General features: G+C 40.9%; 1 protein-coding gene across 2 annotated transcripts in view; it reads left to right on the top strand.

Annotated features, from left to right (window-relative positions):
• Positions 1 to 23871, top strand: part of DYM (dymeclin) — a 238356-nt gene that overhangs the window by 108350 nt on the left and 106135 nt on the right. For both annotated transcript variants that reach the window (XM_079784585.1, XM_079784586.1), the window contains exons 10-13: positions 1678 to 1856; positions 4726 to 4851; positions 8160 to 8273; positions 9246 to 9340. In XM_079784585.1, coding sequence (XP_079640711.1) covers positions 1678 to 1856; positions 4726 to 4851; positions 8160 to 8273; positions 9246 to 9340 — 514 coding nt within the window. The remainder of the gene's footprint in view (positions 1 to 1677; positions 1857 to 4725; positions 4852 to 8159; positions 8274 to 9245; positions 9341 to 23871) is intronic.

The raw sequence follows: 23871 nt of genomic DNA, 5'->3' as shown, positions 1-23871 counted from the left end.
TTTCAGGGATAACCCAGCCAGCAAGTGCTTAATTTGGATCCATCTATCCTACCTGTTAGGGATGAAAATAACCGAACAGAACTCTAAATGATAGGTTGTTTGACATTTTTCACTCCAAGTCTCTTTAGAGTTTTACAGAACTAGAAATTAGAACAGAACTGAGCAAACTTTTTCTGCAAAGGGGCAGATGGCTTTGCATGGCCATGTGGTCTCTGTCACCACCTCTTAACCCTGCCATCACAGCACAAAGCAGGCTTAGGTAATACATAAGTGAGTGTGCATGGCTGCTTCCAATAAAACTTTATTTCCAAACAGGTGATGGGCTGTTTGTGGGCTGTAGTTTGCCAAACCGTGAGATAGGTAGAGCATAAGTAGGAAGTTATATGTTGAAACAGTACTCTCTTTTCAAAAGGTTATACTCTAAAAGCAAGATATGTATGGTAGGCTAGATTATCGAGATGTAGCCCAACATTCACATAATATAATAAGACGGGTAAAAAGTCTAGTCGTTAGATAGACATTTTTAAGGTCTCTGATGCCCTTTGCCCTGCTCCTTTTCAGAGCTTTTCTAACTTGTTTCTTACAGACAGTGGCTGAGGGTGCCAGTTAATTGTGGCTTTGCTAATTCTGGTATTATTATTTACAGGGGAATAGGAAATCTCTAATAATTTGATAGATTAGAAGTGAAAGCTCACATATCTAATAATATTTTCTATGGTCACTTCAGATCTGCGAAGCCTTTCACAGTTTGCTTAATGTCAGTAAGCCTCAGTGGCTTTGTCTGTAACATGAAGATCATACGACTAATAGTATTTGTATAAGTACCAAGCAAGGTAAGGTTTTTAAATGATCAGCTCAGATTTTGCAACAAAGCAAGTGTCTATTTTGTGGTCTCTCTACTATTGTTACTTCTGCTGCTCTGGCCAAATGTTACTATTTGTGCTTGAACCTTCCTGAGATGGTCATCTTTCAGAGACTGTGGCGGTACGCTGATTCAGAACATTGGCTTCAGAGTTAGACTGACCTGGCTTCATATCCCAGTCTTTATTTGTTAAGTACTAGTCTCTATTCATGAAGCAGAGGTTATAATCTCTACAGCTTACGGTTTTTTATAAGAATTAAATGAGCATCTGTCATAGTACTACTCCCTGAATTATTGCTATTATTAAAGAAGCAGTATTATCTCGTGAAAACAATAGAAGCTAATTGGTCTGTGTTTTACTCAGGGCTGATCTTGGAAAGTTTACTTAATCCCTCTTTGCTTCCTTTTCATCCTTTGTAAAACTGGTGAGAGCAATGACATGGTTGTTGTGTGGATTAAATAAGGGATGGTGCACATAACCATTGGAAAGCTGCTTAGATGGTACAGAGAAATAAATTCTCCCAGTGTTTTTTATTCTTTTGTGTGTGTGTGTGTGTGTGTGTGTGTGTGTGTGACTATTTTAGTTCTACTCTCAGTAAATTTCAGTTATACAATACAGTGTTATCACCTCTGAAATGTTTTACATTTAGTTATTTTTTAAGTAGAATTTTAAATGTAAATCGAAATTTGTAGCAACATGTAAAATTAATGGGAATTGAATTGTATACATGAGTGGGTTTTTATTATTTATAAAGGGCACAGTCTAGAAAATACTGATGAAATATTTAAAATTTTTTCTGTTTTCTGTATTCCAGATAACAGTCCTTTCCCCTCGTCAATTCCACATGCTTTCCAGATTAATTTTAACAGTTTGTACACGACTCTCTGTGAGCAGCAGACGTCTGATCAGGCAACTCTCCTATTGTATACATTGCTCCATCAGAATAGTAATATTAGAACGTACATGTTGGCTCGCACGGATATGGAAAATCTTGTAAGTATCATGCTAAACATTTCATCTTTCTGTATTTTATAGAATAACTAGAGGCCCGGTGCATGAAATTCGTGCACGGAGGAGGGGCGTGTCCCTCAGCCCAGCCTGCACCCTCTCCAATCTGGGACCCCTCGAGGGATGTCCGACTGCCCATTTAGGCCCTATCCTGGCAGTCGGACATCCCTCTCACAATCCAGGACTGCTGGCTCCCAACTGATCACCTGCCTGCCTTCCTGATTGCCCCTAACTGCTTCTGCCTGCCAGCCTGATCACCCCCTAACCACTCCGCTGCCAGCCTGATTGATGCCTAACTGCTCCCCAGCCAGCCTGTTTGCCCCCAACTTCCCTCCTCTGCTGGCCTGGTCACCCCTAACTGCCCTCCCCTACAGGGTTGATCGCCTCCAACTGCCCTCCCTTGCAGGCTTGGTGCCTCCCAACTCCCCTCCCCTGCTGGCCATCTTGTGGTGACCATCTTGTGTCCACATGGGGGCAGGATCTTTGACCACATGGGGGCAGCTATATTGTGTGTTGCAGTGATGGTCAATCTGCGTATTACTCTTTTATTAGATAGGATAGAGGCCTGGTGCATGGGTGGGGGCTGACTGGTTTGCCCTGAAGTGTGGGGGTTCCCTTGGGGCGTGGGGCGGCCTGAGCGAGGGGCCTGTGGTGGTTTGCAGGCCGGCCACGCCCCCTGGCGACCCAAGAGAAGGCCCTGGTCTCTGGAATTTATTTACCTTCTACAATTGAAACTTTGTAGCCTGGAGCAAAGCCAAGCCTGCTGCTCCCTTCCGTGGCCAGCAGCGATTTCTGTTGGAGTTAATTCACCATCTATAATTGAAACTTTGTAGCCTTGAGTGGAGGCTTAGGCCGGCAACAGGAGGCGCGGAAAGCTTGGCTTCTTTTGTTACCGCAGAAACCCTCCTGCTCTCAGTGGCTGTAGCCATCTTGGTTGGGTTATTTGCATATTTGCTCCTGATTGGCTGGTAGGCGTGGCTTAGGCGTAGCGAAGGTGCAGTCAATTTGCATATTACTCTATTATTAGGTAGGATATATTTTGAAGGATAATTTCTTTTCCCCAGAGGGGAAGTGTATTTGCTGGGTTGCTACAAGGTGATGGCTGAGAAAGAACGGGGAGATGTCACCTGATAGGCAGAGGTAGAGCTGGGCAGTGTCGGAGACAGAGCTCGTAGAGATGGCACCACAGAGCGGAGAAGGCAGCAGCACACAGCTCCCCTGTCCGTTAGGTCTTTACCAGCTGCCACTGCTGGCAGCCAGAGGGATGTCCCCTCTGCACTGGTTTTACAGGTTGACAGCAGGATTCACGAGGTATTTGGTAGCCTTTTTTCTTTTTTAGTGTTAAAGATAAAATACTGAGTAGTGTGGGATATTAAAATTCATTTGAAGAGCATATCCTATGTCAAAGTGACAGTGAGGACAAAAAACTTAATGAAAGAACCTATCTCCATACCAGCTACATGTGAAAAACATTGGCTTAAATAGCAAAATCGGGAGTAACAGTATACTACTTATGTGAGTGAAAACTTATAACGAGAAGGCCTGTTTACTGATGGGTAGGTTATGAGCACAGAGACAATTCTGAGTAAGATGTATCCTAAGGGAAATGATAAAAATAAACAGAAAGCCTGTGACATCACCTGTTCTGGAAAGTTCTGTGGTATAGAGGTTGGTCTATAAGATGATGCAGGGATGACCTGGCCGGTGTGGCTCCATTGGTTGGAGTGTCATCCTGTACACCAAAAGGTGGCGGGTTCGATTCCCAGTCAGGGCACATAGCCAGGTTATGGGTTCGAGCCCCAGTTGGGGCAAGTGCGGGAGGCAACCAGTTGTTTCTCTCTCTGTCTGTCTCTCCCTCCCTTTCTCTAAGATAATTTTAAAAAAAATGATGCAGGAGCAGTTGTCTGTATATGATATACACTGAGTGGCCAGATTATTATGATCTCTGAATGCATAATAATCTGGCCACTCAGTGTATATCCTATATAATAAAAAACTAATATGCAAATTGTCCCCTCTACCAGGAGTTCGACAGGCAGGCCGGCCAACTGCCCAAGTCCCCTCCCCCTGGCCAGGCTGGCTGGACCCCATCCATGCACGAATTCATGCACCAGGCCTCTAACAAATACACACACACACACACACACACACACACACACACACACACACACTGCGTGGCCAGATTATTATGCGTTCAGAGATCATCATAATCTGGCCACTCAGTGTACACCAGTGAAAAGTTAAAAGGTTTTGTTTTTACTTGGGAGGGTGGAGTAGGGTTTCTTCATGTGTTTTGTTTTTTGTTTTTACATTTCTTGCATAGATTACTTTGATAATGTCTCATCTGATGTCTCTATCTGTCCTTTTGACTTTCTTCTGTAGTAAGTACCTGTTGAAGCTATGATTAGAAAATATGTTATGGGTAGAAAATTTATTGTGCTGATCTGATTTTTGTCAGTTAGCAATTCTTTTATTTTACAGTCTTTGTTATTAGGAAGGTAGTGTTCGACACATTACAGTGTTCCTGAGAATACTTTATTGTGTGTAAGTTCCTCGTAGGCTGGAGGCAGACCTGCCTCTGTTCAGTGTCTGTGCTGACTGTGAGCCTACGTAGTCTCTGCAAACCCACCCTTCATGTGTCAGCAGACCAACTCGGTGGTGATTTCCTCTGCTGGTGTCTTAGCTATTCATGTGGAAAGTACTTTCGGTCAGAGACGGTTTGTGTGTCTTTTTCTCTAAAGAAAAATGTAACTATGAAGTTAAGCAAAGGGTAGATAATAAAAGTATAAAAGTTTAAGCCATTGGTCTCATAATAATGTAATAGAAGTAGTAAAGTAAAATTTATATTCCCTAGGTTTTACCAATTCTTGAGATTCTGTATCATGTTGAAGAAAGAAACTCACACCACGTGTATATGGCGCTTATAATATTGTTGATCCTCACAGAAGATGATGGCTTCAATAGATCCATTCACGAAGTGGTAAGCCCCATTACTTTGATTAGAGTTAGAGTTATAGAATCGATATGTCCCTCCATACCTTTAAGAGGCTTAGCATTTCTTTCTTTTCCTTCTGGTAGCTGTTTCTGAGAGAACCTGACTTAGAAATCATCTGTGAACCATTTATCAAACGATGTGTGTGTTTTTCTGAATGACTATTAGCCACCATTAAAAATGCTCTCAAAATGGTTTCTTTAGTAATTGAAGCAAATGTTTTTGTTGCCACTGGTTTCATTTTTCTTCTTCATTTTATGCCCAATTTTCAGTTGAGACAGAAATTGTCCAACAAGTTTGCTCCCTCTATACAGAATGAGTGAAAGAATATGGAATAAAGGGAAGAAGACTGAGAAATCAGTTATTTTATTTTTTTAAAAGACAGTGTAATATGCCCAGCAGGCATGGCTCAGTGCTTGAGCGTGGACCTATGAACCAGGAGCTCACAGTTCGATTCTCTGTCAGGGCATATGCACGGGTTTGGGGCTTGATCCCCAGTCGGGGGCGTGCAGGAGGCAGCCGATCAATAATTCTCTCTCATCATTGATGTTTCTATCTCTCTATCCCTCTCCTCCTTCTCTGAAATCAATTACATATATAAAATTCATGATAAACAGAAAAAGACAGTGTAATATAATTTTAATCTTTAAATTTTAGTCCTGCTGGTGAATTACATTCCCAAACTGATTTTATCTTCCTTTTTGGTATTTTCTTTATAACATTGAAAATGTTTGTGTCCATGTAATATATAGACAGCGTTAAAACATATAGAAGTAGTAGTTGGTTTTTTTTAATTTTATTTTTCAATTATAGTTGACACAATATTATGTTAGTTTCAGATGTACAACAGTGATTAGACACTTAAATACCTTATGAAGTGATGTCCATGAGAAGTCTAGAACCCCCTGTACCATACATAGTTATTACAATACTAGAGGCCCAGTACATGGATTCATGCACATTGAAAGTAAATTAATTAGAAGGTGGCCAGTGGGGGTCCTTTGGCCTGGCCAGTGGGGATCAGGCCGAAACTGGCAGTCCGATATTCCCCCCCAAGGGGTCCCGGAGTGCGAGAGGGCACCCTGCAAAGTTGCTGTCGCTCGGCAGCTCCTGGGTTGAGCGTCTGCCCCCTGGTGGTCAGTGTGTGTCATAGGGCCAGTTGGCTGGTTGCTTAGGCTTTTATATATATAGATTATTGACAATATTCTCTATGCTGTATTTTACATCCTTGTGACTATTTTTGTAACTGGCAGTTTGTATGGAAGTACTAGGTTTTCATGAAAAATAGTGCACCCGTGTCTACCCATTTTCTCTCTCTCTCTTTGATACACATGTTACAAATCTACAGTGAAACTGTGCCAACTTAAATTAGAAAACAGTTCTTGCTTACTGAGGCCTGGAGGTGAGCTGCCTGCTCTGAGTAGACAGAACAGAACACAGAAGATCTTGGCTATTTGCACTCCTGGCCTTCTCCTGAACGCAGCGTGGAGCTTTCTGCGGTTGGGAGAGCTCTGCTTCTCAAGAGACTCCTTGGTTTTCTTACGTTCGCTTTCAGACTGCTGAGCTCTGACTCTTTCTCTCAGCCTTGTCCTATGTGCCATACCTCCTTTTTGTCTACTAATGACAACCTCCTGTCTTCCAGACTTGATTTTTTTCTTTCTTTTATATTTAAGAAGCAAGGGGGAAGGACAAGTAAACACATCAGCACAGTTTGGCTATCTTGTGCTCAAAGTCTCACAATTCACTTTTACTAGTATATACTGTTTAACTCAGAGCACAGCCACGGCTTATCTGAAATTACCAGGTGTACCAGTTAATAATGCGGATTTTGTAATCAAAGAAAACACGATAATTTCAAGAGAAACATCAAAGTGCTTTATTAAAAGTAATGTCCATCGCTAGCTACACATTTCCCCATGTTTCAGGTAATTTGTGGAGACCGTCCCAATAGAACTTTTCTTGTTTTGAGGCAAACCATTCAGAGACCCAATTTTCCACTTATTCGTACGTTTTGAAGTGCTGCTCAGAAAGTGCGTGTGCCATCAATTGGAACAAGTGGTAATCTTGAAGGAGCAAGGTCTGGTGAATATGGCGGGTGGGTTAATACTTCCCAGGCAAGATCTTTTAACATGTCTTCTTAACATGATTTTGAAGTGTGTGATGGTGCGTCATCATGAAGCAAAATTACTTTGCCGTGTCTTCTGGAACATTCTGGTCATTTTACCATCAAAGCATGGTTTAAATTGATTATTTGTTGTTGGTAGCGATCAGTATTAACCGTTTCACCTGGTTTTAGAAGCTCATAATACACCACACCTTCCTGATCCCACCAAACGCAGAGTAGTCTTCTTTCCAAAGCGATTTGGCCTTGCAGTCGATATTGATGGTTGACCTAGATCAGCCCATGATTTTGTGCATTTGGGATTCTCAAAATAAATCTACTTTTCATCGCCAGTCACAATTTGATGCAAAAAAGACTTCCTTTCGTGCCGTTGAAGCAACATTTTACTGATGACTTTTTGGTTTTCCATTTGTTTTTCATTCAGTTGATGTGGCACCCATTTTCCTTCCTTTAAAATCTTTCCCATTGCTTGTAAATGATTGGAAATTGTTTTCTGAGCAACATTTAATCTTTCTGCAAGTTGTTTTTGAGTTTGACACGCATCCTCATCCAATAATGCTTGTAATTGTTGGTCTTCAAACTTTTTCGGTTGACCTGGACGTCTTTGTCTTTCACATCGAAATCATCACTTATAAAGCATTTAAACCAGCGTTCACAACTATCTTGAGATAGAGCATGTTCACCATAAGTTTCCCGAAGTACATGATAACTTTCAGCAGCACTTTTCTTCAAAATAAAGTAGTGAATTAAAACTTTCCGCAAATGCTCTTGTTTTAGCACGAAATTCGACATTTTTAAGCATAAAAATATCTATGATGTTAGCACCTTCAGCACCTTCTTTACTCCAGATATTGGCTAGCTGAACCACTCCACTGTGGGTGATTTTGTCCCCAGGGGGCATTGGCAATGTCTGGAGTAAGTAGAAGGTGCAGAAGTTGGCTAACTGAACCCTAACTCTACTAACGTATTCATATTGACATATGAAGTTTGGAAGCTTGCTGTCAATACAACAAAATAGCATACATATCAAATCGCATATATATCAACATATGTGTAATTCCATCTATTGAAAAAAATCCGCATTATTAACCGGTACACCTGGTATATAGACACATGGACAGTCCTTTTTCCCTAAGTCAATCATGTTAACTTAAACTTTTCTTCCCCATTACAGATATTAAAAAATATTACTTGGTATTCAGAACGGGTTTTAACAGAAATTTCCCTGGGGAGTCTCCTAATACTGGTCGTAATAAGAACCATTCAGTACAACATGACAAGGACAAGAGTAAGTATTCCAAAGTTGCTTTATTCTCTATATGCATATCGTGCAATTAAGACTATACAGTAGTTGAAAGCACTCTAAATATTGAGAGTGCCAATGTTCCCATGAAATACAGAAGAAAAATACAGATCAGCATATAGTCACTGTATTACATGATCCTAAGGTACTATAGATAGTATCTGTTTCTTAATATTTAATAGACTGCAGGATTAGAGACATTTCACGAGATCGAAAACAAGCAGTGGAGCACATTTAAATAAAAGATGCTGTACATCTTTGCTGGACTGATAAAACTGATTTGCCTTTTAAAAGCAACAGCAAACTAAGAAGATATGAGTAGAAGAAAAATGAATTCAGTTGGGGGGAAAAAAGGAGAAAGAACACTTTTAAAGACTAAAGGGAAAATTTCAACTGGATTGTATTTGCAGTATCGGGGGGCAAATTTCAGTTCTGGTCAATAGAGAAGCCATATACAGAATTCATAACTCAAGAGACATGGTCAAGTTTACTGACATGTTTTCAATTATTTCCTCTATGAGGCTAACGCAGATACATGTTCAGAATCTTCTATCTGAAACTCTAGGAGCCAGATGTGTGTGAGAATGGAGAACGTTTTGATTTTAGAAAGGTAATTATAGAGCAGATGCTTACTATATGTAGCCATTCGGTTCTGGAGCAGCACACTGTAATTAAACATTAATATTTCTGCAGCGGAGTACCTCAGCATTCACCAGGGCAGGGTAATGAGGACCACAAAGAGCATCATACTCCTTTTGCCAGATGCTCCTTCCAAATGCGTGGTGAAAGCACTTTGAAACTTCCAGTGCTGTGTCGGTTTTTGGAATTAGGGAAAAGGGATTGTGGACTGAGCTTTCAACAATCAGTGAAAATCGAGTTTACATTTGCTTCTAATTAGCCTTGCTTACAACGCAGAGAAAACTTGACGAATGTTTTCAACTTGCTGTTTTCTGACAGGACAAGTACCTTCACACAAATTGTTTGGCAGCTTTAGCAAATATGTCAGCCCAGTTCCGTTCTCTCCATCAGTATGCTGCCCAGAGGATCATCAGGTAAATATGAGTTTTAAAAGATATCCTGGTTTTTGTTTTCTGGCTGTCCTATGGAAAAGGATAGGATGATGTTCCCTTTTTAAATGTTATCTGCAAGAGTACCAAATTTTCACACTTAATTTTTATCACCTGTTTGGTTGAAAATACCTTGTTCTCCTCTGTTACTAGCCTAACTTTTCAATCAAAATTAATTGTATTTACTTTCAACCATTTTATAAACCCGGTTTTAAGCTTTGTATATTAGCTTTTTAAAAAATATATGTTTTTTTTTTTTTTATTTCAGAGAGGAAGGGAGAGGGAGAGAGATGTAGAAACATCAATGATGAGAGAGAATCGTTGATCGGCTTCCTCCTTCACACCCCCTACTAGGGATGGAGCCTGCAACCCAGGCATGTGCACTTGACCGGAATCGAACCTGGGACCCTTCAGTCCACAGGCCGATGCTCTATCCACTGAGCAAAACTAGCTAGGGATATATTAGCTTTTTAAGAGACACAGGTATATTTCTTAGTAATGCAAACTACATTTTAATTAACATATTTGTTGAGCTTTTTATAGAGCATCACACTTCCCTTCTGAGGAGTTACCTATGTGTGTTTGTCTTGTAGAATTCTTTTTATAGCATATTGGTATACCATATAGTTTCTTTTTATAGCACATTAGTTTCCTATTGCTGCCACAAAGTAGTGACTTAAAACAACACAAATTTGTTATATCATTCTGTGGTTTAGAAGTTCAACACAGGTTCACTGGGCTAAAATCAGGATGTCAGTGAGGCTGTAACCCTTTGTGGTTGCTCTAGAGGAGAATGTTTCCTCGCCTTTTCCAGCTGCTAGAAGCTGCCCACATTCCTTGGCTCATGACCCCTTCCGCCATCTGCAAAGCCCAACAGGAGGTTGTTGAGTCCTCCTCACATCTCCTCTCCCACTTTGAGGATTCTTGTTATTGCCTGGGCCCTACCCAAATCATCCAGGATAATCTACCCATCTCAGGGTCTTAACTGAATCATAACTGTTAAGCCCCTTTGCCACGTAAGGTAACATACTCACAGGTTCAGGGCTAGAATGTGGACATTTGGCCTGTTCAGTATGAAAATGCCAGACGAACTGGTTTAGAACTTAAATTCTTATAAAATATATGAAGCAAGATTAAATAAAAATTTTCTAGCTATAAGAGTTGGAAAAAAAATGCAAATAAAGCACTGTGCCGAGTTTTCTGTGTGTGATGACTAAAGTGGAAAACCCATCGTTTTGGAGAAATTAAAGCCCTAATTTAGATGGGTGATTTGGGAATATTTTGATCATGTTTAGCATCAGTAAGGAGTAGCGCTTTAACTTTATTTTAATGGAGTTGTGTTTAATTATAAAATTTCCTGCCCTCAAGTAGCTAGTACTTGAGTAGTGGAGATATGACAAGCACCAACATATATTATATACAACAGACTGTCGTAAATATTAGAATGAAAGAAAAGTTCCTGTGGGGATTGGTTGTTCAGGGAATCGTGCGATCACATCTCATTGAGAAATTAGGCAAGGTAAACCGAGAGAGATGGCCTGAGAGAGGAAAGCATCAACCACAGCAAACCAAACCAAAGCAAAAGGGGTGCGGGGAGACAGCATGGTTTATATTTAGAAAATAACCTATCCCATTCAGCTATACAGGGATTACGGGAGAGGAACCTCAAAGACCCAGCTGAGGCCTTCGCAGTCACATCACAGCTTAGGATAATGAAAGCAATAGAGAGGAAAGAAGGTCTGATTTTTATTCACAACAGAATAAAAAAATGTGAATGAGTGAATTGTAAATGATTTAAAAAAATAATTTAGAGTCATCGTTTGCAGCAGAGACGGTGTTAGCCTGCCCTGTAGGGCACAGAGGGACGCGCAGTTCTGTGACGTGCCCTGTGCTGCCAGCGCTGGTCCAGGGGCGCAGTGGTGCAGAGTGAGGACCAGAGCGTCCGCATCACCCGTGATTTCCTGTAGAAAGGCAGTGTCCCCGCAGCTTCACACCCTGAATCAGATCTTCATTCTAACAGAATCCCCACATGATTTGTGTATTAAAGTTTGGAAAGCACTTGGAATTTGGGCCTGGAAATCAAGATTTATTTCTTAGAAAACACTTGTCTCAAATTGGAAATGGGGCCCAGCGTTTTTGCATCGTGAGGAAACTCATTCTGTACTAAATGTTTGTGTTTAGGGTACAGAATTGTAAAATCTGCTAAGGACTGGATGCATAACAAACAGTTCAGATGCACAGATTTATCATAGCAGTAAATCCAATCCACCAGATGCTCTGGTGACTCCTTCAAGTGAGAAGTCATCAGTTTCCATAGACATTTTCTAAATCCTCTTTCAGGAAGAGACTGTACAGTTTTGTATCTGCCAGTTGCAACACTTAGAAGAGCCAATATTTCATGTGATCTTTACCAAAATGCAAAACAGTGACATGCTTCATTGCTGAGAAAATAGGACATGAATAAAGCTTTTAAAAACCCTTTTAGCTGGATATAAATGTAAGGAATGATTTCATATGGTGTCTAAGCTACTGTTTTATATTTAATGACAACATGTCTTCTACAAATTTGGTATTCTAGAAAAATCACAAACATGATTTGGGTTGTGCTCATCTATGAAGACTCAGAATATGCTATAAGCATGGCTATTTAATAACATTATTTGGGACGAGGCTTATTAATTCAATGAAAAACGCTTATAAAAAGTAGGCTGTATGTGAGGGATTGCTGTGGGTCACAAGGATGTCATCACTCGCTGCCCTTAAGACTTCTCTTGTGTTGTCCCCACACTGGCTCCTTCCTCCAGCTCCTCCCTCACACTTGGCTTAACAGATACTTTCTCTAATCTCTCATCCTAAGTGGTTTCTCTCTCTGCTCATTTTCCCTGGGGTTCACATTTATGCCTGTGGCTTCACCTCTGTGCACTTGTATAACATAATCCTAATCTTTCTCTCTGTCTCCGGAGGCAGGCAGTAGAGCAGAGTGGTTCAGAGCACGGACTGAGTCTGGATGCCAGCTCCAAACCCTGCTCGCTGTGGGATCTTAGAGAAGTTCTTTAACTCCTGCAGGCAGCAGTTTCCCCGTCTGTAAGGTTGGTGACAGCAGTCTGTCTTATCTCAGTGGATATGGTGAGGATTAAGTGAGTTAATACTTTTTTTTTTTAATATATTTTATTGATTTTTTTACAGAGAGGAAGAGAGAGGGATAGAGAGTTAGAAACATCGATGAGAGAGAAACATCGATCAGCTGCCTCTTGCACACCCCCTACTGGGGATGTGCCCGCAACCAAGGTACATGCTCTTGACCGGAATCGAACCTGGGACCCTTGAGTCCGCAGGCCGACGCTCTATCCATTGAGCCAAACCGGTTTCGGCGTGAGTTAATACTTATTAAAGGGCCTGACACATAGCATGTACTGTAACTGTTGGCTAGCTAAACCCTAACTCTACTAACCTTACTACCTGGATATCCCATACTTACCTCAGACTTTTATTCTGTTTAAAACTATACTTATTTTTCAAACATGTTCTTCCTTTTAAATTTCCTATCTAAGAAATGACCCTCAGTGTAGCCACCTAAATTGCCAAACCAGAAACCAAGTAATTTCCTACCATTTCTCCCTTCCCCTCCAACGCTATGTCCAGTTGTGCCCAGGAATCCTGTCTAGGTCTGCCATTGTAATTTGCTCTAATACTCGCTTTTCTGTCTCCACTGTTGCTGTCTCGGTTCGCGTGTCCATGATGGTCACCAGAACAGTGTCATTTGTCTGCTGGCCCTTTTGCCTCCCTACCTGTCCCTCCACAGTCGACCTCCACACCGCTGCGTTCTTTTGAAAAGCATGTCTGATCTTACTGCTCCCTGTGCTTAAAATCATTAAATGGCTTCCTTTTGCTGACAGGTTAAAATTTAACCTCCTTAAGCAGAAGCTCTCCACTGTGGGTGATTTTGTCCCCACGGGGCATTGGCAATGTCTGGAGTAAGTTTTTTATGTATTGTTTTTGTTATTATTGCTACAACAAGGGAGGAGGTTGCTACTGACATCTAGTGGGTAGAGGCCAGGGATGTTGCTAAACATCTCATAATACACAGGACAACAAATAGTTATCTAGCCCGAAATGTCACTAGTGCTGAGGCTGAGGAACCTTGCCTGAGAGTGACATGATCTGGGCCCTTCCCTTTGCTGTTCATCTTCAGTTACTACTTCTACTCACTGCTCTGTCCTTACTGAGTGGGTTCAGTTGCCTGCTCTGCACAGCTGCACTCCTGTGTCTGGATAAATGTGGTCTGGAATTAGAAAAAAGCTGAGCCAGTTCCTGGTATCACCTCTTCTTTCTGTAGGGTTTTCCCCACCAGTTTCCTCCTCTCTATTCTGTTTTACCTTGAACCTGCAATGGTCAAGTCCCCCACTCTGCCCCACCCCCACCCACCCCCAGCCCCTGGACCTGCTCACTTTAGACCCAGCTGCTGCCAGCACAGTCACTTCATACGTTCCTCTTCATATCAGAAAGAGAAAGAACCAGCGTCCCTATTCATCTCTTTGTAGCAAGCAGCCCCTGGGTCTCTCATTCCGGCCCAGGGCTAGTTCCTGGGACGGAGCAAGGGAGCAGACCAGGAAAGGAGAAAGTCACATGTTAGAGAATGCGACCTGGCTTCTCTCAGAGGCGGGTGTGGGAGAGAGAGAACTTCAGAATCTGGGCTTTGTGGCATTCTGGCCTGGCCTGAAGGTTTAAGTCTTGTTGTTTAAGCAATGTAGTAATTATTGGAGGTAAAGACTTGTCTTATATAATTCTTTGCATCACTTACAGAGAGAGTAGCTCTCAGACACCCAATAGACTTTTTATTTTGTTCATCCTCACCCTAGGATATTTTTTCCATTGAATTTTAGGGAGAGTGGAAGGGAGAAGGAGAGACACACAGAGAGAAACACCGGATGTGAGAGAGAGAGACATCGATTGGTTGCCTCCCCAGATGGAGCCTGCAACCAAGATAGGTGCCCTTGACTAGAATCGAACCCAAGACCCTTCAGTCTGAGGGCTGATGCACTAACCACTGAGAAAAACGGGTTAGGGTCACAATAGGCTTCTAATAAATACGTAGTGACTTATTCTTAGAAGACGGGCTGGCATCTGGGATTTTAAGCTTAGTTCTGAGACTTCACATAAGCTGGCCACCTTTTGCAAATATCTGATGCTTTTTGAAGCTAGTGAAGTTGATGACAATGTAAGATGTTATTGAAAGCTTCCTGGTTTTTCAAACCTCAAGAATAAAATAATATAAAACATAGATTTTTAATGAAACTTTTCATAAGCATAGTATGGTTTTTTGTAAAATTCAATTATATAATTTAAGAATTTAAAAATTATTCAATCCATGATTTATGCTTTCACCTGTTCTCGCATGAACAGCCACCAGTGGTGAAGACATGCTCTTAGATTTTAACCCGGTTCAGTGCTGTGCACCTGCCCTGTCTCGCCCCAGGCCGGCAGTTCCTATAAGCTGCCCTGTTCGGCTCTGCACGGGGAATGACACGTTAGTCACCCAGCATTTTCCCGAGGACTACAAAAACACAGGTTGTTTATCTCTGGGTGGTTAGCTCCTGTTTTGGACAAATATCGATCTTTTAGAATGGCCTATGGAATCAAAGAAAGACAATTTGTGTTGTTATTTTTAAATATATTTTTTATTGATTTCAGAGAGGATGGGAGAGAGAGAGAGAGAAACCTCAGTGATGAGAGAGAATCATTGATCAACTGCCTCCTGCACGCCGCCCACTGGGGATCGAGCCTGCAACCCGGGCATGTGCCCTGACTGGGAATTGAACCGTGACCTCCTGGTTCATGGGTAGATGCTCAACCACTGAGCAATGGCTTTGCAGTGTAAATACTTCTTTTAAACTGGCTTTACAATGTAGGTACTTCTATTAAATGTATATGATTTACTTTTTACAAGATAGCATTAGCCTGTTCTTGCTGGATGCACAGGCAATCAGGAAGTTCCCGTTGCCCTTTGGTCATTGCTGGTCCTTGTTTGATCTTGGCATAGCAGGAGCCGAGAAAGGAAGGAGGGATGTTTTGCCTTAAAAATCTGGCTTCCTCACTTCCTACAGTCAGTGGTACTTTGAAGGTAGCTGAATTTTTTCAGAAAAAAACTGACATGTCTTGCTTTTTAGTGTAACTTTTTCTTAAGAAATCATATTAAGATCATTTAGATGACTCCCAGTTGAAAATTGAAGTTTCCAAAGGAAAATGTCTAACTATTGAGATAGACAGAAATTATTAAGCCACCATTCCTTCCAACAACTGTGAAGGATCTGAGACTTTACCCTACTCTCAGGCTATCAAATTAGACTGCCAAAGTTTTGTGGACCCTGGTAGAGACTCAAGATTTCTGGGTCAGAAACGAAGGACAGTTATTACTCTCAGCAGCAGTAGGAGCCAGAGTGTCATCATTTTCTCCTGCGGTTTCTCATGCCCATAGGGCAGTGTGATAAAGGCGAGTTGGCACCTGCATGTGCAGTGGGTTGCATTACAGGAGAGAAACCCTGAGCTTCGGGAACTCCACTCTCATAATAACTTAAAGCAGATCGGCTCAACCTTTGTTTTGCGTTGAAACACCTTACCTGTATTTGAGAACAAACTGTCCTCTGCTCTAGAGGGAGGCACCGTCTCTGCTTTCTACATCTGTTTACCCGGGTTCATGAAGAGAGAGTGAGAACACAACGGCATGAGTGCCTCTGCTCCCAGGACGTGCAGAAACACGAAAGGCCCGTGGGGAACTGTCTTTGCCTAGTGCATTTCTATTGCCAGTTAGAAAACCTGTCACTGTCATCTTGGTAGCTAGGTGATACTGCTCTCGGCCTTATGTCCCACTTGCTAATGCATTGGATTTAGGTATCTTATGAGGCTTCCCTAGTCTCTGTCCACATGGCATTACGAATCTCCTGCTCAGGTGTCAGCGTCATTGATGCAGGCGTTAAGGCCTGTTTCTGAGTGGCTTTGATATAACCAGAATATTTTTTGTTTTAAACACAAATTATTAAATGATAGGTTTGGAAGGACCTTTAGAGAACATCAAAGACAAATGTGCTCATTGTACATGTGGAAATACTGAAACCTAGAGTTGTCATGGGACCAGTCAAGTGCACACTGTCTCCCAGCTCCTTGTGTGCAGTTCTTTCCAGAACAAAAGAGAGAAGAGGTGTGGGCTCTCCCACCCCCGCCAGTTTCACAGAATTGTGATACCTGATACGTTATAAAATGCTAAGGCCAGAGAAGAGAATGAAGTGGCTTGAGTAAAGGCATTGCCTTCCTGATGAATTGTGCTTGCTCCATGTCTCTGTACAAGGCACCTTTCGCAAGACAGACAAAGGTGTGGTCACAGGAGAACTGGGAGTAAACAGAAAGGGAAAGAGATTTGAAATGATTCACATGTCCAATGTAAATACACACAGAATCAGATGTACCAGGGACAGGGACAAACAGGGGAAGAGGGAACACTCCCTGAGGAGAGAGGAAAGGGCAGTGGGGAAAGGTAGCTGCTGAAAAGGTAGGTAAATAACTACTCCATATCAAAAATGTTAATGAGTGTTCCGAGCATGTGACATGTGTTTATTCATTTAATATGCCTCCGCTTCTAATTTTATAAAATAGGAGTATCCTCCTAAATCTTCTCCTTATGGCAGACCTGACATTGATAAATAGTGAAAAAGAAACAGATGCCAGCCACTTTAAACTCAAATTCTCAGTTACGAGCGAGTGGAGTGTCCACTGAATAGGGTTTTCGCAGTCTTCTTAGATCACACCAATGCAGGGTTCTCTAAGTGTGCTCCTCAGACCACAGAGCTCCCATGGGGTCTAAGCTATTTTTATAACAAGACATATGCCATTTTCCTGTGCTGACATTTGCAACAGTGTTGTAAAAGCAAAGTTGGGGTAAAACTGCTAGTGCCTTAGCATAAATCAAGTCAATGGCGCCAAACTGTATTTTCTGCAACCATACACTTGCAGTGAAAAAAGCCACTTTGATTTAAGAATGTTCTTGATGAAGAAAAAAAAGATGTTCTTGATGAAATAGGAAAAATGATTAGTTGTAATAAATCTTAACCTTTAATATGTTGTGTGATGAAACTGGAAGTTCATATAAAGCACTTCCACTACATCTTAAACTACAGTGATTGTCTTGAGAAAAAGCACATGTGCAGTTGAGTTGTGGGCTTTTTGGAATACCATTTTTATGTAAAGGAAAGAGTGACGTGACAGTCTGTGGTTATCTAGACTTGGCAGACATTTTCTTGAAAATAACGTGAACCTATCACTTCAAAGAAAACAACTAGTGTTGGATGCCAATGGTAAAATTGGAACTTATAAGCAAAAATTAGAATTTTAAAAAATGTGTATTGGCACCATGAGTTTGATGTCTTCCCAATAATTGAAGACTTTCGCAATGAGATTGATAAAGACATTAATAAGTGTGGGATATTTTGGATAGTGTATGATGACCAATGCAGGTATGTCAACATTTGGAAGATCTTTATAACTCTTAATTCAGCAAATCAATATTTATCAAATGTCCAAAGCATGAAGTTACAAAATTAGGCACGGATGAAAAGATTCATAAAAAGAACAAAATAGACCAATGGATCTTAATGCAACAGCCTGAAAGAGGGTTTCCAATTCCACATTTTAACTAATCTAAGAGACTAGCACTTGAGTTTTTTTGTTCTATCAAAGAAGGTCTACAATTTTCTGTAAAGGACATTAAAACACTTCCTTTTTTAAGTACATATATTATTGGGGCTACATTTTCCTCATGTGCTTCAACTAAAACAAGATTGACTTAAGCATGAATGAGAATCTGTTTTCTGTTAAGCCAGACAGTATAAAGATTGCAGAAATAGAAAATAATGCTACTTGTCTGACATTTTTAATTTTGTTTTGGAAAGGAGTTATTTTTCATTAAGTATTATTTATGTTAACATGTGATGTTCATTAGTATGTTTAAATGGATTAAGAAGTATTTTAGATTTTCTCAGTTTTATTTCTACTATAGATAATGTTTATAGTTTTAATCCATATATTAAAAAGTTCTTTGGGCTCCTCAGTTTTTTTAAGAGTCTAACTGGTCCCTGAGATTAGAACCACTGCTGTAATGCCTGGTTAGGGGGTGGGATAGAGATAGTGAATGTGAGTGTGTGTGTATTACAAAATTTACTGTATATACTTTTAAATATCTACTGTTTCTGAATTAATTATACCCTTACTTCCTTCCATCAATATAATCAATAGTTAGGTATGTTTGTATTATTCATGCTTCCATTTAATAAATATTTATTGAGAACATAGTTATCAGGGGTTGGAAGAGAAAGGGGATATACAGACTATATAAATAATCTTTACTCCCTGTAAGAGTACATGGTCTTTATCTTTTAAAGTCATGAGCTGGGCATGTTACTAAATTGTCTTAGAAGTTTATTGCTCATCTTGCCTGGGTGTGGCTATAAAACAAATTTGTTCTGGTTGTCTATTGCTGTGTAACAGACCACCCCAAAACTTAGTGGCTGAAAGCAACGATTTATAATGATCTCTCACGGTGCTGTGGATGGATTGCTTACCTGAGTGGTAGTCACTGGAGGTCTCTTACACACTTGCAATCAGACAGCAGCGGGGTCGGATGTCCTGTGAGAGCAGCCTCAAGACAGTTGATACCAGCTGTCAGCTGAGTTCCCAGGAGGGATGCTCCCAAAAGGGACATCCAACAGTGACAGAAACTGTTTCTTATGCCCTAGCTCAGCCATCCCAGAGCATTGCTTTCACCACATTTTATTGGTCAAAATCAGGTCATAGGACCAGCCCAGATTCAAGAGAAAGGGACCACAAAAGGCCATATACGCCGGGAGGCTTGGTTCATTCGTGGCCATCTTTGGGTACAGACTCGTTGCCACAAGACTGTCAAAGACTACTGAATTGTGTCATAAGTTATTACCCTTTATAGCAGGAAGATGAACAATTACTTTCATTCTAAAATTCTAGGCTTAAGATAAACATCTAGATTTCTACTAGTATTCAAAATAGAAAATCCAGCTGAATCTATTCAAATGCTGTCTTTCTTGTGTTTAATTTACATGTGACATAAAAGTTCTCTTTCATGACTTCTGCCTGTATTCAGTTTCTTTTGTTCAGAAGGAAATGCCCACTTTCCAGTAACGGTGTCTTTACCTGTAACAAGTGGACAGAGTTCTGCCCTGTGAATGCCTGTGTTGCTGCACTTGCTGGTGACTGAGTGGTTGATACTGGCCAGGTCTTGTCTTTGGGCTGGGAAAATGTAGGGCTGTGTTATCCTGTGGCAGTGTGACTGGCCGGGTGTTCACCCTGACCACGGCATCCCCAGTTCTATACAAGAAAGGTTAGGGGCAGCATTCCATTTGGAAGGCGGAGCTTGGAGATCGCTTGGAAGTGGCATTTTTACAGCAATCATGTCGTCTCCACTCTGATTAATGTATGTGCCATGGCTTAGAGATCTGGCTGGAGGAAATTTGATGGGGCGAAGGGGAAGGGGAGATGCGGGGCGGGGGGGGGGGGGGGGCGGGCTTTAGCTAAGCTCCCCTTGGGGGTGCTGTTGCACTATAAACTTCCAAAGAAAACATCTTTTAGGTGCCCCCCCCCCCTTTTTAAGCAAACATTGTATTGTATACCTAAGGTGCACCAGGCCCTGTGCTAGGCTTAGGGGAACTGATAAGACTCCGTTTTTGTCTCATAGTTTAATCCTGACTGTTCACTTTCCTGGCATTTATTCAAAAGAAGAAAAAATAATACCTAATTGAATTCAAGCCAGTCTCATAGCTGCCTGCAGACACCCCGAAGGTAGTAACCAATGTGCCTAAAAATGTGTTCACAAAGTTCAGAATTTCTAAAGTGACATAAGAGGGTATCAAGTAGACCTTAAATATATTTTAAAAAGCTCAATTTCACTCTTAATATGAAAAATACAATGTAAAACTACACTGAGATACCATTTTCCCTCCTATCAGATTAGAAAACTCCGTCTGTGTGGTTACATATGGTTATGTGGAAATAGAGACTCTCAAACTTTGCCAATGGGAGTGTAAATTGGTACAAGTCCTATAAAGAACAATGTGGCAATACTCGTATCTATCCAAATTCCAAATCCATGACCCAACAGTCATACCTGCATTTGTGCAAAATGACAATGTGCAGATTTATTTTGGCAGTGTTTGTTAATAATAGCAAATAGTTATTAGAAACAACTCGAGTATCTATCAGTAGACTTATTTAAATAAACATGATATACATACAATGGACAGAGTGCAACTGTAAAAAAGAGTAAGGGTATATAGAAGGCTCTTCAAGATACTTATATGAAGAAAGCAAGGCACAGAATAGTATATGTAATATCTGAGTAGTGTAGGTAAGGGGATAAATATATGTTTGCATTTGTCCTTATTTACATATAAAACGATGGAAAGAAACACACACAAAAGTGATACAAGTGGTTAAGGGGTGAGAGGAAAGCAAGAATGTCCACTGTACTGCATATGCTTCTCTTTGACGATCAGTGCGCACCAAAGGGTCAGGGATCTTTGTATCATTCACAAATGTATCCAAGTATCTATAGCAATTCCTGGTACAAAAAATATTTGTAGCCCTAGCCGATTTGGCTCAGTGGATAGAGCATTGGCCTACGGACTGAAAGGTCACAGGTTCGATTCCAGTCAAGGGCATATGCCTGGGTTGCGGCCTCGATCGCAGTAGGGGAAGTGCAGGAGGTAGCCAATCAAGGATTCTCTCTCATCGTTGATGTTTCTATCTCCCTCTCCCTTCTTCTCTGAAATCAATAAAAACATTTTAAAAATTTGTAGAATAAATGATTATGCAGAAATGATTTTGTTAAAAACCTAAGCAACACAGATTCATTACAGAAAATATGTACAAGCTTGAAGACAACCATAGTGCGCACTTGAAGTAATCCTTTGAGTAATACCTTGGTATATATACTTCTAGTGATTTTCTATTCAGATACATGTGTATATGTTTCAGTAAGAATAGTCTGTAGCATGTATAGAGTTTTTTAAGCCTTTTTTTGTATATGTGTGTGTGTGTGTGTGTGTCCTATATTGAGAGCTATTTCTATAACGGTGGTTTCAGAAAGTCATTGAACTTACTTAATAAAATTGATAAAGCCATGTATTTAGACATATAAGTTGTTTGCACATATGCGTATATACATACACACAGAGCTCTGGAAAGAAAATTCTGTGCATGCATGAGACACAGTGTATGGTCAATAGTGCATACTGAGTGAAACCGAATTCAGCCTCTTGCTAGCTGTGTCATCTTGGACAAGTTACCTAAACTTTCCTCATCTATCAAATGTGGATATTTACACAGTAGTTCCTATTTTGTAGGGTTATTGTGAGGATTAAATCAGTAAAACTATGAAAACCACTTAGAACGGTGTTTGGCACATTTAAGTGTTAACCAACCCCCTTTTTCCAAGTATGTAGCATTGAAAAAAATGGCAGGCCTGATTCCGAGTGACGGTTACTGTTCGTTATTTGTGAGCCTCAAAACCCCCACAAGCATTTGTGTGTAGCTGTCCTTTCGGTGCTGTCCTCTGACCCCTGGCTCACGGTCAGGAGACCCTTATGGTGATTGGCTTGATAAAACTTAGCATGGGGCATGCAGAATGAGCAGCTGCAGGGGAATTCCTCTCCGCAGGGAGGCGGGCAGGCTCCACCGCTCCCAGATCGCAGGTGTGTCTGCTGCTTTCGGAGCAGGGGCAGTCCTTCAGCTTTCTGGGAAGCGCAGCGTCAGAGTGAGTGATGGTGACTCGGTTCTTCTGGCTAAGTGATGTCAACCAAGAGAAGGCCTGCTTGGGCCGATCCGACTACTCGGTGTACGCGCCGTGTTCATGCACCTCAGAGGCAGGGAGTTCCTCATGCCAGCCCCTACGGAGTTGCCTTTTGGGACCGTCAGTTCACATTTTCCTGTTTACTTACATTATTTTTTAAAAGGCTTTCTTTTCATTTCTCATTCATTGTCAATTAACTCTTAGGATTCATTCCTGCCTATTTCTGAATAAGCTATTTTCTCTGCATATTGTTTTCCTTAAAGTGGGTATACTTGACCAAACTGAAGCATTTCTGAACTGCAAATGACATAACTGAATGGCTGTTTAGATAATTTTTTCATTTACATATTAGTGGGTATCTCTCAGACCACTCTAATGTACGGTAAAGGGAGAACTGGAAGTCCTTTCTGATAGATGGTAAAGGAAGCTTCTAAGTTTTAGATTATCCAAACGTGACACCTAAAATGTGAATAAAGCATTCCAGAAAAAAAGAGTAACTAAATTACCAAGTCTTTTACACATTGTATTCCTTATATATCTAGAAATCAAATAGCTTGTGTTAAAATGAAGGTTGTTAGCTTAAATTTTGTTTGCAGAAGTCGTCAATTTCTTCTGAAGGAAAAAGGACTGTGAAGACTTCCTGGTATTAACCTATATAATAAAACCCTAATATGCAAGTTGACCAAATGGTGGAATGACTAATCGCTATGATGCGCATTGACCACCAGGGGGCAGACGCTAAACGCAGGAGCTGCCCCCTGGTGGTCAGTGCATCCCCACAGGGGGAGCGCTGCTCAGCCGGAAGCCGGGCTCATGCTGACGAGCACAGTGGCGGTGGCAGGAGCCTCTCCTGCCTCTGCGTCAGCGCAGGACCCTTTAGGGGATGTCCAGTGGAGAGTGGGCCTAAGCCGGCAGACGGACATCCCCCGCAGGGTCCTAGACTGCGAGAGGGCACAGGCCAGGCTAAGGCCCCGCCCACAGTGCACAAATGTCGTGTACCGGGCCACTAGTGTTTTAATACGAAAAGGGGTGTTTTGTGGTAATTGCAAGATTTGAGCATTTTTCCAAGCCATAAGTAATATTTTTCTTTCACAGTGATACAGTACATACTTGAAATTGTGCTTTTCTTACCAAACCAGTTGCACCTATTTTGCTCATGTATATTGACTTTATTGTATTCCATAAGCGATTACTAACCCTGACTGGTCTAGACACTGGTAGTAATATAATCTTATTCCCTTTTTTTTTAGCCTTTCATATAGTTGGGTCATATAATAAGTGTTATGAAGTTTGAGGCAACACATGATTTCTCTGTTGCACCTGAAAAAGTGAACATAAACCTTATTAACCTGAAACTAATAAGAAATAATGTTGAATATAAACTGTAATTGAAAAATAAAATAAAAGTAAATAAATAAATGAAAGAAAGGAAAATAAACCTTACTAAAGGCTGTCTTTTATCATTACACATGTATAAAAAGTGTTCATAGCTTAATATTTTACTTTAGCCTCTGTTATTCTTTAGGTGTGATGATAATAATAATGTTTTCATCAAGTTATCAGCAAAATTTAGGTTCAACTGGGAGTCACTGAAAACCCTAGTAGTTTAAAGTAGCAAGAACTGTTATTTTTCTCCAAGTAAAAGTCCATT

Source organism: Cnephaeus nilssonii, assembly GCF_951640355.1.
Source record: "Cnephaeus nilssonii genome assembly, chromosome: 11".
Lineage (NCBI taxonomy): Eukaryota > Metazoa > Chordata > Mammalia > Chiroptera > Vespertilionidae > Cnephaeus > Cnephaeus nilssonii.
The sequence above is the reverse complement of the archived record's forward strand: the minus strand, read 5'-3'. Positions and strand labels throughout refer to the sequence as shown.